This window comes from Alnus glutinosa, chromosome 3 (assembly GCF_958979055.1).
Source record: "Alnus glutinosa chromosome 3, dhAlnGlut1.1, whole genome shotgun sequence".
Lineage (NCBI taxonomy): Eukaryota > Viridiplantae > Streptophyta > Magnoliopsida > Fagales > Betulaceae > Alnus > Alnus glutinosa.
Window position 1 is genome coordinate 23,699,997 of NC_084888.1, and position 12,406 is coordinate 23,712,402.

The window sequence follows — 12,406 nt, forward strand, 5'->3', positions numbered from 1 at the left end:
ACTAAATTGGTTTATTTAATTTTATTATTATTTTTTTTTGGGTTGTGCAGCTAGTGCTAGTACGAACGATAGAATTTCTGTAAATAAAATGATGGTAGCTGTAGACTAATTTGGGAATTGAGCCCTCCCCACCCTTCTTGCTTTTAAAAAGAAATCACGGGACAAAATAACAAAAGACAAAGGATAATAAAGTTTATCCTTTGGTAGGGCCAAAGACAGATATGAGATTAATGTAAAAGACAAAATTAATAAATAATGATATTTTATTTATGTTCCAAAATCTCCTTAATTAAATTAAATTAAATGAGTGGAGCATAGAGAGCGAGGCTGGACGAATCTAATTAGTTCCTTTTGGAAAAAGAAAACAATAATGCGAATTAGGAAAATATGATATATTTCCTCCGCATTACTTCTATAGGCTGCCGACACATTACCGAACCTCCCATTACTTTAGGCCTTAATAGCTTCGGTACCTAACCTTCTGCTCCGACCCTCGTTTATGATCCGTTACTCCTTCGCTCCGCAAACCGTTAACCTGGCTTCTTCTTTCCTCTGTTTTTCACACACAAAGGGAGTGTGAGAGAGAGAGCGAGAGAGAGATTAGCTCCGAAGCAATCATGCTTTCGGCAAAATCTGAGTCTGATATCACTAGCTTAGCTCCGTCGTCACCTTCAAGGTCTCCGAAGCGGCCTGTATACTACGTACAGAGCCCTTCAAGGGACTCCCACGATGGCGACAAGTCCTCTTCTATGCAGGCCACTCCAATCTACAACAACAGCCCAATGGAGTCCCCTTCTCACCCGTCTTTCGGGCGCCACTCGAGGAACTCCTCGGCCAGCCGGTTCTCGGGGATTTTCCGGTCGTCTTCCGGGAGAAAAGGAAACCGGAAGAGGAACGACAAGGGGTGGCCTGAGTGTAATGTGATCTTGGAAGAAGGTTCGTATGATGACCTTGAGGACAAGGCGTTTACAAGGCGCTGTCAGGCTTTTCTGGCGTTGTTAAGTTTTGCGTTATTGTTCACTACCTTTTGCTTGATTATATGGGGTGCTAGCCGCCCTTACAAGGCTGAAATTTCCATGAAGGTATGCCAAGTTTTCTTCTTTCTTCTCTCCTATTTGCTACAAAAAGTAGTCTTTAATTATAATTCTAATCTCACTAACAAAATCTATTTCAAGCATCAAGTTTTCTTCTTTCTTACACTTTCTGGAATTGGGTTCCTCAAGTTTCAGCAATTTTATAACCTTTAAGCCAATTATCAACTAAGGATACTTTCTCTTACTCAAGTTATAGTCATAATCATTTTTCTTTTCTTTTTCTTTTTTTTTCCTGTAAATTTTTACTCTCTCCCAGTCAATGTCCTAATGTTTAGGAATGAAGCTTGGTTCATGGATACCTCCAAAATTGAGTAATGGGTGAATTTTTTATTTTCCTCAAATGGGTGAATCTTTTAGTAGGAATAAATTCCAGATTTGACTCCTCCAGTAAATGCAATTTATTATAAAAGGTAAAGCACAAATTAGCTTTGATTTGATTATTCTCATTCAGCCATTATGCGCTTGAAAAGCGCTTTTGACAGTTGCAGGACAAAAAGAAGCATGTATTCTATATGATTTCTAAGCCTTTGAAAAAGCAAACCATGTCTATGCTGTCAGGATAAGCTGTTCATTGACCTTTTAATCCTTTTATAAAAAGATATTTAGAACAACTTCACTTTCTTTGGCATAGCAAGATGAATTAAGCCCTCTCTAACACACTCACTCCCACATATGCATCAGTGATTAGTGTGTTAATTTAGATATCCTAATTAATGGAGGATGTGATACTGCAGAGCTTGGCAATAAATAACTTGTATCTTGGAGAGGGTTCAGACTCATCTGGGGTTCCAACAAAGATGCTGACAGTGAATGGCTCACTGAAGATGAACATATACAATCCTGCTCCATTGTTTGGGATTCATGTTAGCTCCACCCCTGTCAATCTCATCTATTCAGAGATTTCTGTTGCAAGTGGTCAGGTTAGAATTCTGTCCACCACCATCATCTGAAGTTAATCAAGAGAAAGAAGTTTGATCATTAATTTAAGCTTCTATAAAATGCAGTTGAAGAAATATTATCAGCCAAGAAAGAGTCACCGCACTGTCTCAGTGAACTTGGAAGGCAATAAGGTTCCCCTCTATGGGGCTGGATCCAGTATAACAGTATCCCCAAATGGTGGGAAAGTTCCGCTGACATTGAAATTCCAAATCCGGTCTCGAGGGGATGTGGTTGGGAAGCTCGTGAGAGTAAAGCACCGAAGGCAAATCTCTTGCCCTCTGGTCATCGATTCCAGTAGCACAAAACCCATCAAGTTCAAACGGAACTCGTGCACATATGAATGATGCCATTTTCATTTGTTTGCATCCCATACTCAAAGCTAGCCTGGTTGAGCTACTGATTTGTATGTGCAGGGAAGAAGGAAAATCTGTACCATGGGAAATCTGGTGAGAGGTTAATCTGTTGTTTGCTCTTGTGAGGATTTTGCAAATAAATGTATTTGTAAATGAGTGCCAATATGCGTGTGGTGTAAGCAATGTTTTTATGGAATGGGTGTTAGTTTTTAAGGACAGAAAACATGGTTGGAAGAATAATACAGCTTGTACGGAATGTTGGGGGGTAGGGATTTAGGCATCAAGTTTCACAACCAACCACAATAATTAAGATGTCATTCATCTAACGTATACTGACCTGAAACACATACAGAGCTATGCAAAATTTATGGAAAAATAGCAAAGCTAATGAAGTCAAGATGTTTATGCTCTTTTCCTCATTTGGGGCATAACTGGATGTCTGGATCCCATTAATATGGTTACCGAAAGAAATCAAAAACCTAAAAGAAATAAAGCGGAATAATAATAAATAGAGACAAGGATTTTACGTGGTTCGGTCTATGACCTACATCCACAAGATAAATCCTAAAGGGCTACATTATGCTTTTAATGAATGATTTATTTACAATAGGAATGATCCATATTTATAGAGATATAGAGAGAATACAAAATGATATGTAAAGAGGATATAATCAAATCAGAATTGAATGTATTCAAATCTGTTTTGATTATAATCAATTACAATTAATGAGGATTAAATCAAATCCTACAATATATGGAAAGTACCGTAATATACGGTATCAATATATTCTCTAACATCCCCCTGCAAACTCAAGGTAGAAGATTCTGAAATCTTGAGTTTGAATTTTTTTTTTTTTTTTTTTTTTTTTAATGTTGGGTTGGATATAACCCAGTTTGGAGAACATCTTTCTTCTTCTTCTTCTTCTTCTTCTTCATCTTCTGCTTCTTCTGCTTTTTCTTCGTCTTCTTCCTTCTTCTTCAAGCCAACTGGGGGCTAAATGGGCATGGGCTTAAAATAAGACCACAAATGCCAAAATACAAATAATGGGCTAACTATGAGCCAAATATAAAAGCTAACAATGAGCTGAAATGGGCCTGGGTTTGAAACAATACCACAGGAGCCAAAAATATGTAGGGCCAACTATGGGCTGAAATGGAGATGGGTTGAAACAATACCACATGTCAAAATATGGGTCAATGACCAAAATAAGGAGCCAACAAAGGGCCAAAATAATATGGGTAACTTGGCCTCTTTTTAATGATTTTTTTTTTTCTCTTTTTTTTTTCTCTTTTTTTTCTTTTTTTTTTTTTTTTTCGTTGCATCTGCACGACGCTACACTCATTTGATTCAAGTCATGCACATAAATAACCAAGCCTTTCTCAGTTTCTCTACACGTTTTCCTTTTTTTTTTTTTTTCTTTTCCTTTTTTTTCTTTTTTTGACCAAGAAAACACTGAATTGAACGGTTTGAAAAACCAAACGAAATACCTGTAACCAAACGGAGACCTCCGTCTCCAACAGCTCGCCTGAGACCTGCCAAAAACTTGTCGACAAGACTAAATCTCGCCGGAGAACACCACATATCGCCTGGAACATCGCCGGACAACTCAAAAGTTGGCAGAAAATATCAAAATACCACAAAAGCCACTAACAACCATGAAAACATCATTAATGGCCAAACGTCGCCGGTAAACACAACAGAACCACCGGAAACTCGACGGAGACAACCAGACGCCACCTCAAACGATTTGAAACTGCCGGAGCATATGAGAACTTACCGGTGACACCAACTAGGATTGACAAAGAGTCAATCTACAAACATCCACCATGAAAACACACGGAAAGATTTTTTTTCTTTTTTTTTTCCTTTTTTTTTTTCCTTTTCTTTTCTCAGGAACAGTAATTTCCCCAAAACCAAAATGCTTTTTTTTTTTTTCCTCTCAGGAACAATAAGAAATCTCCTCATAACGAAATACAATTTTTTCTTTTCTTTTCTTTTCTCAGGAACAGTACGAAATTTCTTCTTCTTCTTCTTCTTCTTCTTTTTTTTTTTTTTTTTTTTTTTTTTTTTTTTTTTTTTTTTTTTTTTTTTTTTTTTTTTTTTTTTCAGGAACAATAAGAAATCTCCCATAACGAAATACAATTTTTTTTCTTTTCTTTTCTTTTCTCAAGAACTGTACGAAATTTCTCCTCCTTTTTTTTCTTTTTTTTTTTTTTTTTTTTTTCCGTCAAATACACTGCAATATCTATGGGAATGAGATTTGCAAAGTATTGACTATAAGAAAACTAAAATACAAGAAAATGAAAAACAAGAAAAATAAATCACAAGACCATTAGATCGAACATTGGCGTTAGCCTATAGCTCTGATACCATGAAAGAAATCAAAAACCTAAAAGAAATAAAGCGGAATAATAATAAATAGAGACAAGGATTTTACGTGGTTCGGTCTATGACCTACATCCACAGGATAAAGCCCAAAGGGCTACATTATGCTTTTATTGAATGATTTATTTACAATAGGAATGATCCATATTTATAGAAATATAGAGAGAATACAAAATGATATGTAAAGAGAATATAATCAAATCAGAATTGAATGTATTCAAATCTGTTTTGATTATAATCAATTACAATTAATGAGGATTAAATCAAATTCTACAATATATGGAAAGTACCGTAATATACGGTATCAATATATTCTCTAACAGTTACGTGGGTTGAAAATTTGGCGTTTGAAATGACTTTATTCTATTATTTGCATTCGTTTTACTTGACTTCATATGCAACATGTTGAATTACTCTTACATAATAAAAATATACGGGGCTTCACCCCTAGCCTTAGCTAGAGATTTAGTCAATCGTTGTATTAAAATACATTTCAAAGTATAAATAAAAAGACATAAGAAAATAAAAATAAAAAAATTGAATATTATAGACAAATCCCCTGCAATAAAGCCCTTTATTCTTTCTTCTTTTCCTTTGCCGTGCTCACTGTGAGAGACAGAGAGAGAACTGAATAAATGAAAAGAAAATTTCCCTCTGTTGTGCTTCCGGCCGAGAGAGAGAGTTCTCAAAAAATTCTAAAAAAAAAAAAGATATTTTTTCTGCTTCTGCATCTTTCCAGAGAATAAATAGGAAGAAAATTTTCACCTTTCTTCTTTACGAAGAAAGGAATTTTAACCCCGATTTTTTCTTCTGCTTTTCTTCTAGTTTTTCAAGAAAAACTTTGACTTTATGGTGCAGTTCTGCATTTCGACACCGCAAAATGCACACGATCCCAATTCTATTGTGCTCGAGCGCATGTGCGCACAAGCCCATTTTTGGTGCGCTCGAGCTCACCATGCTGGCTGGTTGGATTCCTACGCTCGATTGTCTGGCTGTGCGCACTAACGCATATGCGCTCGATCCCTTCTGGTTTGCGCTCAAGAGCATTGCCTTGGCAAAAAATTGTAATTGCCCTTTTAAGCTCAAAACTAGTGGCTTTACTTGTCATTTTTCTTAGAGACCTGAAAATATTTAAAATGCAAAAAGAACGCTAAACATTATATTACAAAGAAGTTAAGGAGTTAACAAATGCGAGTTAAGGGACTCGAATGTGCAACATTCAGCGCCTATCACACCCCAAAACTTACATATTGCTAGTCTCTTAGCAATACAAAACTGAAAATAAATTTAAACAAATTAAATGCAACAACTACATTACTTCATTTTTCATGGGAATCACGATTGCATTTAGCGTATGGAACAAGACTTTTAATTCCCTAAGCATCCCTAGTGGACGATTGAAGTCTGGTGAGAGTTTAACAGAAATGACACCCACAAACATTTTGCCACATTTTATTATTAAGAATGAAATGTCACAGAAATCATGATTCTTATTCATTAGCAAGCTTAAAATGATAAACTCCATCTTCAAAATTCATAAGAAATCCAAAATCAAATCACTTATAGATGACCATTTGAGACACCACACACTCCCTTCGTGTAAATTGAATTAACACATAACCATAAGGCTTCAATGTAATTCCTATATACATGATTCAATGCTCAAACCCCATTGGAATCCCCATTGGATGAAACAACCAAGGTAATAGACAACTACACACTAAAGACTTCTTTTGTTATTTATATATTACGTGCAGACTGTGCAATACCTAGATCTCGTAAGCTTTCTAATCGACACATGTATTGAGCTTTAGACCAATGACTCTCAAACCAGATGACTTTAGGCATTAGGTGTAGAAACATCTTCAAAGGCTTACAAACTCAAGTAAAAAATGCTACGAATTTAAACTAGCCCCCAACACTACATTAATCATTCCAAACTTTTTACCTTTTGACGCGAACACTAACTACTTAATAAGGCAAGAAGTCCGGTTCCTTAGCAACAAGCTTAGAATAGCTAATAACACCTTCTTCTTCTTTTTAATACTATTCAAACACTAATACCATGCCAAGGTACTCATCTGACAATTCAACCAACTGAACTTCAAGACATAAAAAACAAGTATATTTAGTTTCACATTTCATTCCTCACAACTATATGCTAGTGTGCTTGTGCTTCTGCTTGTGCTTAGTTCAAGGTGAAATGAGCGATATCATCACTACCCAAAAATAGTAACCAATTTAGCTTTCCTAGTCAAATGATCATGTGTTCATAAGTTTAAGCTCGCCAATGAATTTGAATCACAAATTAAAGTTTAACAACATTCCCAAAATTGACATAACAAAGCATTTTGGTTTTTCTTTTTCTTTTTTTTTAAGGAATCAAAATACAAAACAAAACAAATTTCAACCATAATACAAGCAAAACAACACAAAAACAGCAACATACATCAAACATCAAACTCCTCCCCCCAACCTAAAACTTATATTGTCCCTGATGTAACAAATTGAAAACAAAAAGTACAAATTAAGGAGAGTACCTGGAGGTGATGAAAAGCAACTGAAACTTTATTATCTGCAAAAGGGTTCGAAAACAAAAACAAACACAAAGACACAACCTAAACTACTGCAATGACAAACTGAGTTCAAGTGTTTGACAGATCCTGATAGGTTGGATCTGCTGATCACAAGATTCCTCCATAGGCTCAAAGGTCTTAATGAATCGTTTCAAGCGTTGCACATTAACTTTAAAAACATTCCCAGTCATTGGATTTTCAATCTCGATTGCCCCATAAGGGAAAATAGATTTTACAATATATGGACAAGACCATCGAGATCAAAGCTTTCCAGGAAACAAATATAGCCTCGAATTGTATAAAAGAACTTTCTGAGATGGTTCAAAAGTCTTACGGAGGATATTCTTGTCAAGGAATCTTCATTCATTCCTTATAAATTCGGGCATTCTCATAAGCCTCATTCTAAATTTCTTCCAGCTCATTAAGTTGAAGCTTGCGAAGCGAGCTAGCTTTGTCCATCTTAGAACTGAGTATCTTGATTGCCCAATAAGCTCTATGTTCCAACTCTACAGGCAAGTAGCAAGCTTTCCCAAAGGCAAGTAGCAAGCTTTCCCAAAGACAAGTCTATGTGGTGACATACCAATCGGGGTTTTAAAAGTAGTGCGATATGCCCAAAGCGCATCAGTTAGTCGCAATAACCAATCATTGCGATCCGGATTAACCGTTTTTTCTAAAATAGATTTGATCTCCCGATTCGATACCTCAACTTGTTCACTAGTCTGTGGGTGATAAGGGGTAGCAACTTTATGCGTGATGCCATATTTTTTTATCAAGGCTTCAAAAGGCCTTTTACAAAAATGTATACCCCATCATTGATAATGGCTCAAGGTGTTCCAAATCTTGATAAAACATTTTCTTTTAAAAATTTCAAAACTATTTTATGGTAATTGGTCTTGCATGGAACTGCCTCAATCCATTTGGAAACATAATCAACTCCTACCAAAATGTAGAGATTCCCAAAAGAATGGGGAAATGGTCCCATAAAATTGATGCCCCAACAATCAAATATTTCTATAATCAAAATTGGGTTTAAGGGCATCATATTTCTATGGGTGATTCCTCCTAACTTTTGACATCGCTCACAAGCTTTACAAAATTTATGAGTGTTTTTAAAAAGGGTAGGCCAATAAAATCCACACTACAAAATTTTAAAAATGGTTTTCCCATTTCGATACCCGAAGATAATAGGCCCTCTTCCTACGAGTCATAATTACCTGGTAGGGCCCTTCCCATTTCGGTCGTAGCTTTCCTTTAGTGGGTTTCGGGTTGCAAGTGTCACTTTTCGCAAAACCCAATCTCCAACCTCGAAGTCCCGGTTTCTGACCTTTTTATTGAAGTACTGCTCTGATTTCCTTCGGTAAGCCACCATTGCTACTTGGGCTTTATCTCTCCTTTCTTGCAATATGTCCAAGTGCAGCCTCATACCTTCACTGTTCAGCCCCAGGTTGTAGTTCTTAACCCGGTAACTTAATGATCTAACTTTGACTGGTATTACTACCTTGGTGCCGAAGGTCAGGGTGAAAGGAGTTTTGCCCGTAGGGGTCTGAGGAACAGTTTTGTACAACCATAGCACCTCCGGCAAGAAATCTACCTAGGCTCCCTTCCTGTCTTCGAGCTTCTTTTTCAACGTGGTCATTAGGGTCTTGTTGGTCGCCTTACTTGCATGTTTGCTTGTGGGTGTATCGGCATGGAGAAGTAGTTCTTGATACGCAACTTCGTGCACCATTTTCGAAAGGATTCACAGTCAAACTGCGTGCCATTGTCTATTACAAAGGTGTGTGGATTTCCGTACCTCCACACAGTTGACTTCCATAAGAATTTTCTGACATTGCCGGCTGTTATAGTTGCCAAAGCTCCTACTTCAACCCACTTTGTGAAGTAGTCTACTGCCACTACCAAGAACTTGCATCCCCCTTTTCCTGTGGGTAGAGGGCCCACAATGTCAACTTGTCATCACTCGAAGGGACAAGGTGACAAGACTAAGCTTAACTCTTTCGGGGGGTTCTTCATTACTTTGACAAACCTCTAGCACTTGTCACAACTCTGTACAATCTTTGCTGAGTCTTCGTTCATATGGGGCTAGAAATAATCGGACCTGATGGCTTTGTGAGCCAACATCCGACTCCCTGCATGGCTGCCGCATACCCCTTTGTGTATTTTGGGTAAGACATATTCTGCTTTTGGATTTGAATATACACTTAAGGAGGGGTACAGTGTACCCTCATCGGTAAAGCGTGTCCCCTATCAAGGTGTACTGGGCCGAGCGCATCAGAACCTGCCAGGATTTCTTCTTGTCCTCAGGAAGTTTCCCTTCAATAATGAAAAAAATCATATTTCTTTGCCTTGTTTCAAGAATGGAATGTGACCCTAATAAATTTTTAATTTGTTTCCTCTTTTTGCCTTGTTTCAAGAATTGAACATTCATCTTCTTAGGATTTAATCTAATATTTAAGAATGCATTTGTTATCGATTGATTCTTTTATTAATCCAATATTTAGCCTTGTTTCAAAAATGAAACTTTATCCCCCATTTTAAACAGATGAATAGTTTTTTTTCCATCTTCTTAGCATTTAATCCAATGTTCAAGAATGACTTTAATATTGTTTGATTACCTTATTTGATGCAATTCATTTTTTTGTAAGCCTTGTTTCAAGAATGAAACATTGGAACTTAGAGAATCAGTTTTTAATGCTATGAATTAACTTTTTAAGAGAATCAGATGATATTAAGCATTCTCTATACCTGAATTAACGAATATTTAGTGTAATCAAAGCATTACGTATTTTTTCATTGAATAAATTTTTATTAGGAATCATTCATATATGTAATATACATACAAATATTAAGTAACCTCTCTCTCTCTCTCTCTCTCTCTCTTTCTCTGTCTCTCTCTCTATATATATATAGACAAAAATTTCCTACAAATCGATTTGTAGGAAATTTCATACAACTCATATATAAGATTGACATGTGTCCTTTGGCATGTGAGAAGCACATGATGTTTTAATAGAATGTGCTTCTCACATGCTATTTTAATACCATTAATAGAAAAGCATGTGCTTCTCACATGTTTAAAGGACACATGTCACTCTTATATGTGGGTTGTATGAAATTTCCTACAAACCGGTTTGTAGGAAATTTATGTCATATATATATATATATATATATATATATATATATATATATATATATATATGGCCTTGATTCTTTGGCTGTGGGCCTTAATTCTCTGGCTGTGGTTGTGCCAGCAGCCATGAATCTATTAAGTTGGAACTGTCGGGGGCTTGGGAACCCCTGAGCAATTCGGGATCTTCGCCTGCTGGTGAAGGAGAAGTAGCCCACCCTCTTGTTTCTTATGGAAACGAGGGCAAAGAATAAAAAGCTTCAAGCCATTAGACGGTTATTGGGGTTTGAAGGTATGTTCTCTGTTGATCCAGTGGGACTCAGTGGGGGCATTGCTCTGTTTTGGAAGAACAACAGGGAGGTGTTGATCCAGAATTATTCTCTTCGTCACATCAATGCTACTATTAAATTTATGGGTTCCGACTTTGAGTGGAAATTGACGGGCTTCTATGGCCATCCTAACCGGAATAAAAGGGATGAGTCGTGGACACTTCTATCAAAACTGAAGGATTTTTTGCCGCATGAGTGGTTGTGTCTCGGTGATTTCAATGAGATAGCATATTTATCTGAGAAGGTAGGTGGCGTTACTAGTAGTCATTCCTAGTTGGAGAGATTACGTTCAGTCTTGGCAGAATGTTCGTTAGGGGACCTTGGCTTCAAAGGTTCTAAATTCACATGGGCAAACAAGAGGGATCCTTCCAATTTTATCAAAGAACGGCTGGACCAAGCTTTAGCGACTGATGGATGGTGCGAACGTTTCCCTGAGGTGGTGGTGGAGGTTCTACCTGCAAGGAGCTCAAACCATAAGCCCCTTAATGTAATTCTGAGGCACTGTAGGGCTTGGTGTCGGGGACAACAATCCTTTAAATATGAGGCCAGTTGAGGTCTAGATGAAGAGTGTCGGGATGTTGTGGCTCGGGCTTGGGAGGATGGTTTGATTGAGGAGGCATCTCTTCAGGATGTGAAGGTCAATCTTGTTTCCCATCAAGTAGCTCTTTCTTAATGGAGTGGGGCAAAATTTGGGCAGAATGCAAGGAAGCTCAAGTATTTGACCAAGCAACTGGAAAGCATGCAGAGGGATGAACAAGTTGAACACTCGGATCATATCCGACAAATCAGGGTGATATTGATAGGTTGCTAGAGATGGAAGACTTGAGGTGAAGCAAAGGGCAAAGCAGAACTGGGGTTTAAAAGGAGACTGCAATACAAAGTTCTTCCATGCCTGGGCAACCCAACGTTGTAGGAAAAAACCTTATTAGTAGGATCCGGGATTTAGAGGGGCATGAATGGACGGATCAGGAGGATGTTGGGAGGGCTTTTTCAGGTTTCTTCTAGACTTTGTTCACCTCTTCAGGCCATTCAGATAAAGACTAGTGCCTAGAAGTAGTATCCCACCGAGTCACACCTAAGATGAATGCTTCTCTCCTTAGGCCTTTCACTCATGAAGAGGTAGATGGTACTTTAGCTCAGAGGAGCCCATTGTAGGCCCCGAGACCGGATGGATACGGGATATTTTTTTTTTCAGAAACATTGGCCTGTCATTGATGCCTAGATTCGAGGTGCAATTCTGAATTTTTTGAATCTGGGTATCTTTGATCCTGACATTTACTTCACCTACATTGCTTTGATTTCAAAGAATGATTTGGCGTCGAATGTTAGTGAGTTTCGACCCATCAGCCTTTGCAACATCCTGCACAAACTGATGGCAAAGGTTCTGGCCAACAAGTTGAAGCTGATATTGCCCAAGGTGATCTCACAGAACCAGAGTGCTTTTTTACCAGGCCGCCTGATTTCAGACAATATATTGGTGGCTTATGAGGCTTTGCACACTATGGGCACCCGTTTGAAGGGGGACGGGTTACATGGCCATAAAGCTTGACATGAGCAAAGCCTATGACCGGGTTGAATGGAAGTTTCTTGAAGGTGTCATGAGGA

At 37.6% G+C, this 12,406-nt stretch overlaps 1 protein-coding gene across 1 annotated transcript; it reads left to right on the forward strand.

The window, feature by feature from the left end:
• Positions 1 to 438: 438 nt before the first annotated feature.
• Positions 439 to 2,626, forward strand: LOC133864576 (uncharacterized). Its single transcript, XM_062300957.1, has 3 exons — positions 439 to 1,082; positions 1,829 to 2,014; positions 2,099 to 2,626. The coding sequence occupies exons 1-3, from the start codon at positions 618 to 620 to the stop codon at positions 2,375 to 2,377; spliced, it is 930 nt and encodes a 309-aa protein (XP_062156941.1). The 5' UTR covers positions 439 to 617; the 3' UTR covers positions 2,378 to 2,626.
• Positions 2,627 to 12,406: the final 9,780 nt, after the last annotated feature.

Bases quoted from the DNA above. Each gene is read 5' to 3' on its own strand.
- LOC133864576 (XM_062300957.1), top strand. From the start codon at position 618: ATGCTTTCGGCAAAATCTGAGTCTGATATCACTAGCTTAGCTCCGTCG. The intron at 1,083-1,828 runs GTATGCCAAGTT...GTGATACTGCAG, and splicing joins AGGCTGAAATTTCCATGAAG to AGCTTGGCAATAAATAACTT. The intron at 2,015-2,098 runs GTTAGAATTCTG...TATAAAATGCAG, and splicing joins TTTCTGTTGCAAGTGGTCAG to TTGAAGAAATATTATCAGCC.